This window comes from Dama dama, chromosome X (assembly GCF_033118175.1).
Source record: "Dama dama isolate Ldn47 chromosome X, ASM3311817v1, whole genome shotgun sequence".
Taxonomy (NCBI): domain Eukaryota; kingdom Metazoa; phylum Chordata; class Mammalia; order Artiodactyla; family Cervidae; genus Dama; species Dama dama.
Window position 1 is genome coordinate 7,856,239 of NC_083714.1, and position 6,704 is coordinate 7,862,942.

Sequence of the window (6,704 nt, forward strand, 5' to 3'; positions counted from 1 at the left end):
CAAGCCTGGGGCTGGTCGGGCAAGTTGAATTCTACCTTAGAGGGGGATGTCCAACAGGCCCTGGCAGGTATGCACTGAGCGCCTCCCACCTGAAAATCTGCACAGGGGCAGGGACCCCAACCCCAAGACGAGCCAACCAACGTCCCAGGCTGGCACGGGTTTGGCCCCTGCCCAGTGCCAAGCCTGGCCTGGAAGCAAGCAACAGAAATGGAATGAATTCTCAGCAGCACGGTTAGCTGCAGTCCTGAGGCCTGGGCATGGACGGTGGGGTGCAGCCGAGGAGCCAAGTATCCGGGAACTGGGTGGGCACAGCCACACCCTGGCACTGCCAAGCTCCCTCTTCCTCTTCTGCATGCCCATTTCCTGGTATTACCAGCTTCGTATTCAGCTCAAATGTCACTTCCTCGGGGAAAGCCACACAAAGCAGTGTCTTCTCACTGTACCCACAACCCTCACGAAGAACTGCATCTTACATCCTGAGCCAACACCCACAGGCACACATGCAGATCGACACAAATGGCTGAAATAAACGTTCCACCAAGTGAGACTGTCCCTTACCATCTGAAAAGCACTCTGATCTTTCTTTTATTCTACTGCGTTAAAGGAGAAAACGCAAAGAAGGGAGGGAGGGAGGCAAAAAGGGAGAAGCAGGTAGGAACACCGGGAGGAAGGGAGAAGTGTGCTCTCACTGCTAACATGGTTTGTATCTACCACTGCACACTCACAGGAAGGCACTGATTGCCCTCAGGCCTCTCTGCAGCCACTGCTGCCTTTGTTGGCAATGATCTCTCCACCTAGATCCCAGGTGAGATCACCTAGCAGTGGCCTCGGTCTCTGTTTCTCCCCGCCCCATCTAATGGGATCCACCCCTCCGCCGCTCATGGCAGTGGATTATCCTCCCTTGATAGATGAGCAGCCTGAGTTTAGGTCCACGAGGTAGCTCATGACCAAGGCTATCTTTCAAGGAGGGACACTCACCTGCCAGAGGCATTGCAATGGGAATCAGTGGGGCAATAGCTGGGGTAGCAGAAAGGAAGTAATGGCTTCATGGCTGGATCTCAGGACCCCCCACCTCCGTTTTAATCCTCTCTTTACTCTCTCTCTCCCCTCCCTTCACACCCCTGAGACATGCAACTCAGGGTCTCTACTTTTCCAGGTCTGGGAGGAATGAGGGTTTATACAGCACCAGTTCTTCCCCAGTAAAAGATTTTAACAAAGGCTTTTGCTCCTTGTGTTGATAGAGAAGGAAATGGCAATCCACTCCACTATTCTTGCCTGGAAAATCCCATGGACAGAGGAGCCTGGCGGGCTACAGTTCATGGGGTAACAAGAGTCAGACACAACTTAGCGACTCAACCACCACTTTGTGTTGAAGGTTCCACAAAAGCACTAGAAGTGGCTCCATTCCTGCTGCCATGCTGACTGTCCCAAGGCAGACTGATGTGTCCTAGGACCGGAACACAAGGTGTCATCTGAGAGGCTTTGGTCGGCTAACCATTCCCTGCCATATATTGATTGTGACAACCTTCCACATGGTCATTTTCATGCTAGTCACCATCTTACAACTTTTGTTACCATCTGAGCCATGTTTTAAAACATTCGACTGCCAGGCCAAACCCAGAGGATCTTTAACATCCTTGAAGAGAAAAAGTAAGCTTTGTATTGTACCAAATGATTCAGGTTCTGATCTTAAAACATTAATCGCTCAGTGAATAATCGTCTCCTTGGACCTGTTGAGAAATGTATTCATGTTGATATTACTTTTTCTTACAATTTTTGATGTTGCTAGGATCACAAGTTACATAATCTATTGCTTAGAATCCCAGTCCTTAAAGGAGAAACTGTCTTCTTGTTACTGACTTGGAATCAGTAGCTTCCAAGCCCTTTTTGCCCCAGCTACAGTTCCAGAGAAATGCCTCCTTTTAACTCTGCCCACTCTTCTTCCCAGGAAGACTCCCCTCAAGGCCCCAGATTTCCACTAACAGCTCCTCTGCTGACTCAGAACCCTCAGTGGGCCACACTGTCCAGGTTATGACCCCGAGGGCTAGGTACTGGCTAGGGGAACATCTATGAATGAACTGCTGTACTGGGTGCCCCTGCACAAGTCTCTTCCTTCTCTGGGCCCCTAATTCCTCCTCGATGTGATGGCATTGGTGCCAAGGGCCTCTCAGCTCTGATGTTCAAGGGCTTGCCTGGTTTCTGGTGGTCTGAGACAGGTCTGCCTGCAGTGGGACTGGCTTAGGGCTCCAGGTGGTCTCGTGTGCAGGAGACCATCACAGGGCAGCCGTGTGGTGCCATCTGTGGTGGGACCTCATAGTGGGGCAACTGGGGGAGAGGGAAATAAAAGGCAGAGGGCCAAGGCAGGTGCCGGGGAGGGGTTGCTCCCAGAGGAGAAGGCAAACTTAGAATTCCTTGACCTCATAAGGAAACGGCTCGGGTCTGTATGGGGGGGGGGTTGGCAAGGGGAGGCCGGCCTCCGGGACGGGGGCCAGCACTGCAAAAGAAGGCTTAGAGAGGTGCTGGGGAATCTGATCTGGCCCAAACTCCAAATTCCGTGAGGCCGGCTCTGAGGAGCCCAGATCCCAAATGCCATCTCCCTCTCTGCTTGGAGATAAGACCCTTGCCCTTCCAGGAGCGCTGCCCCTCATCCGACCATGCATACGTGGGGCCCTCATATTTTGGGAGGTGGAGAAATCCTCATCTATAAAACCTGGCCAACAGCAGCCTAGCAGAGGGGCTTCGTACGTGGTTAAACCAGGGCCCTATCTTCTCTCCACCACATGAACGAACCTTCGCTGAGACCAAGGCTGTGACCCTCATCAGCTGGGCCAGTCTGCCAGCCTTCATCCCAGTTCAGGGAGGGGCACTTCAGTTTCCCCTCATTCTATTGGCTGGCTTTGTTAGAACGTGACTGTCATCTCCTTCCTAATTTTCATGGGACAGCTCTTTCCTGACCAAGGCTCTCACCAACTCCCTGTGACAGGTCCCGGCTGCCTTCCATGGTTTGCCTGCTTCAGTCCCCTGGCCCCTTGTCGGGGAGGGCCCCTCTGCGCTCCCATGACCCTGAAGCCCACTGAGACCCAGGTGCTCAGAGAGCATTATCGGAAGCCCTGGGCAGGTCCCTCTGGCAGCCTCCTGGGTCACGCTGGGCTCAGGGGCCATCCCAGTCATGGAGGGGAAGCCCCTCGCGCCTCGAGTGGACTGCCGGTGGGTTAGGCAGGCACCCGCCATCTCTGCATGCATCGCATCACTGGGCGCCCCGTGCCAGTGCCCATTGGCATGCCCGGGCCCCTTCCAAGGCTGCTGGCTCCTGGAGCGCCAGTGGCCTCCTGGCCCAGTGCCCCATTTCCTCCGGGGTGCAGCGGGGAGGGGAGGAGGCGGTGGGGACCTGCGGGCTCAGTCCAGGGTCCCACAGAGCGGGAAGGCGTGCTGGGGCAGGGGGTCTGGGGGTCTGGGGGGTGGCTTAGGGTCGGGTGGTTACGGGCTTCCCTGGCGTGGCGCGCGAGCGCCCAGCGCGGGCAGCAGCGCCTAGTCCAGACCCACGCTCTCCAAGGGCTCGCCCCTTCGGATCGGGCCCTTTCTCTCGGCTGCCGGCGAGGCGGCCAGCTGGGGCGCGGCCAGGGACCCCCGAGCGCCGGAGCTCGGTGCAGAGGGGTCAGTTGGGAACCTAGCGGAGTCCACGTGACTCAGGGAGGGCGAGCCCCGCCCAGCGCGCAGCCCCGCCCAGCGCGCAGCCCCACCCAGCTCCCACATCCTGGCCAGTTTCTGCTGGTTGCACGGCCACAGGCCACGCCCCTCCACCCTTCTGACCCGAATAGCCGAGCGGGTGACGTCGCGGCTCGCGGGCCCCGCCCCGCTCCCAAGTCGGGGCGGGTCTAAGCTAGTTCCCGTCGCGCCCAGGCCCCGCCCCTCGCTGGCCTCCGGCCCTAAATGCGCCAGCGTGTGACGTCTCTGGGCTCGCCAGCTCCGCCCCGCCCCGCCCGTTCCCAAGGCCCCACCAATCTGTGCTGGCGGCTCTCCGCGAGGCCCAGCCCCTCTCCGCGCAGCGCGCGCTGCCTGCCGAGACCGCGGCTGTGACGCGGGAGTGACGCGCGCGTAGCCGCTCCCGAGGCGCTCCTGTTGCCCCCGCCGCGCTCCGAGGCCGTCGTCTCTCGGCCGGTGTCGCTAGGCCCAGGCCTCCCCCAGGCCTCCGCCGTCCGCTGCCCGCCATGGACGACTACGCAGTCCTGTCGGACTCCGAGCTGGCCGCCGTGCTGCGCCAGTACAACATCCCACACGGGCCCGTCGTTGGTACGCGGTGGACGGAGGGCGGGCCCCCTCCCCGCGCTTAGCCCCGCGGCCCGCTCCCGGCCCGCTCCCTGACCGCCCTGTGCCCCGCGTCTGATCAGGTTCCACTCGCAAGCTCTACGAAAAGAAAATCTTCGAGTATGAGACCCAGAGGCGGAGGCTCTCGCCCCCGAGCTCGTCCGCATCCTCTTTCTCCTATCGGTTCTCGGGTGAGGCTTCCGTCCCAGGGCCCCGCCTGGCCGCCCTTGGGGACACGGTTTGGGTGACTCTGAGAAAGGGGTCGCGGGGGTGTGGCCGGAGCACTGGCCGGAAGGGGCGCGGGGGAAACGGGAGGGGACCCCTGTGGGCCATGGTCCTAGCCCCTCCCCCATTCAGACTTAGATTCGGCGTCCGTGGACTCGGATATGTATGATCTGCCCAAGAAAGAGGACGCCTTACTTTACCAGAGCAAGGGTAAGGCAGGGGTGGGGTGGGCACCCTGACACCTTCCTTCCATTGTCAGCCAGAACCTGAGACCTCAACCCCAAGCGTCCTGCAGTAGCCCTGGAGGGGAGAAACCGTGTCACAGGCCCCCCCAATGGGATTCAGATTAGGGCCATCGGGCCAGGTAGGGACACCGTTGCCTCTTCTGCTACCGCTGCCCCCCCTTCCCAAGGCTATAATGATGACTACTATGAGGAGAGTTACTTGACCACCAGGACTTACGGGGAACCTGAGTCTATGGGCACATCCAAGGGCTTCCGCCAGCCCTCAGCTTCACTCTCAGATGCTGACCCTTTTCAACGCCAGGTGAGCTGACTTGTCGGGCACCCTGTACTTGGGTACAACCTGAGGGGGTCCTCATGGGGTTTGGATGAGTCAAGGGGACCACTGGGCGCAAATGGTGCCTCAGAAACCTCCAGGGAGAGGCGGGGCCTGCAGACACCTGCCCGGTGAGGGCCTTTCTTTGGGGAGGGGAAGGGGCTGTCAGAACTGTTTTGACTAGTGTGCCCAGGACGTGCCCTGGCTCTGGTCTGGGATCTAGGTTTGAGCTCTTTTTGAGAATCCTGGGGCACAAAGTAGGATGCAGGCAGCCGGGACAAGTGGCACAGCCCTGCAGACATAGGCTGGGGACCAAGAAGGGGGTCTGGAGGGTAGCAGGGCCCAGGCCTTTAAGCAGTGTTCAGAACAGGCTGGGAAGGGTAGTGTGGACTGAGGGTATGACCTGTCATACCTACATCGACCCCACCAATAGGTATCCTCACTCTGATTCACTTCTGTAGGTCCGTGATGACAATCTTTTCTCTTTGGAAGAGGAAGGCAAGGATCGGTGAGTATTAAGGCAAGCCAGGGGCTGGGGCTGATTCAGGGCTCGGGCCCTCCTGGTCTACCTGCTGCCCTCTTTGCCTCAGGGAACACCTCCTGTATGGCCGGGACAGTGCCTACCAGAACATCGCACACTACCGCCCTATTTCCAACATCTCCAGAAGCTCCCTGGGCCTGTCCTATTATCCCACATCCTCCTCCACCTCAAGTGTGTCCTCATCTTCATCTTCGGCCCCTTCGTGGCTCACCCGTCGAGCCATCCGGCCTGAAAAGCAGGCCCCTGGGGCTGCCGGCCTGGGCCAGGATCGCCAGGTCCCGCTCTGGGGCCAGGTGCTGTTGTTCCTGGTCTTTGCTGCCTTCCTGCTCTTTGTTTACTACTCCATGCAGGCCGAGGATGGCAATCCCTTCTGGGCAGAGCCCTAAGGGTCTGGCCTCTTACCTTGGAGGCCAGCTCCTCTGGGAAGCCCTGGCTGACTGCCTTATCAGTGTTTGTTGGGGGAGGGGGGTTGGGGCTTTTCTGTGTGTTCTAGCTTGGGGTTACCAGGACAGGGGCAATGTTTGCTGACCCCTTCCCTGTCCTGCCAGGGAGGCAGCAGGCCTGGGCCCTCTGCAGCATGGTGGGCCTGGGTGGGCTTGCCTCTGGATCCTCCTGGCCCCGCTTGCCTGTCACCCTTTGGGCCTAGGAAGGCAAGACCCTTCTCCTGGAGAGGAGAACACGGTTTTGGTCATCGCATGCCTCCTATTTGTCGTCACCTCATGGGGGGATTAACCAAAGGCCACCCTGAGTTTGTTTTCGTGGACACAATAAAAGACCATTTATTTTTAACATGTGGGTTCTTCTCTTTAACATGGGGAGGGGTTGGGCTGCCCCCCTACTAAAGGTTTCCAGGCCTTGGGTCTCCAGAATTGCCATCCGACTTCGTCAGTTCATCCTTTCGTCCTTTGAGCCTGAGATAGGGATCATAGGCTACCCATAGACTCATTTGTGTTCTGCTTTTGGTGCCCACTCCCTGACATGTTACCAGAAGCTCTTGTAAGTACTTATAAAAAATAATGACACACAGAGAGCCCACTGGGAAACGCAAGTGAGGCTGCTTGCACCGTGTCAGTTC

At 58.5% G+C, this 6,704-nt stretch overlaps 1 protein-coding gene across 1 annotated transcript; it reads left to right on the forward strand.

Moving 5' to 3' along the window:
* The first annotated feature begins 4,063 nt into the window (after positions 1-4,063).
* Positions 4,064-6,418, forward strand: EMD (emerin). Its single transcript, XM_061136517.1, has 6 exons — positions 4,064-4,290; positions 4,389-4,496; positions 4,663-4,740; positions 4,943-5,076; positions 5,550-5,596; positions 5,679-6,418. Exons 1-6 carry the CDS (start codon positions 4,209-4,211, stop codon positions 6,013-6,015), a joined length of 786 nt encoding a protein of 261 aa, XP_060992500.1. The 5' UTR covers positions 4,064-4,208; the 3' UTR covers positions 6,016-6,418.
* The last annotated feature ends 286 nt before the right edge of the window (positions 6,419-6,704 follow it).

Coding starts and splice junctions, on each gene's coding strand:
- EMD (XM_061136517.1), top strand. CDS start 4,209: ATGGACGACTACGCAGTCCTGTCGGACTCCGAGCTGGCCGCCGTGCTG. Junction 5,077..5,549: donor CTGACCCTTTTCAACGCCAG/GTGAGCTGACTT, acceptor TCACTTCTGTAG/GTCCGTGATGACAATCTTTT. Junction 5,597..5,678: donor GAAGAGGAAGGCAAGGATCG/GTGAGTATTAAG, acceptor TCTTTGCCTCAG/GGAACACCTCCTGTATGGCC.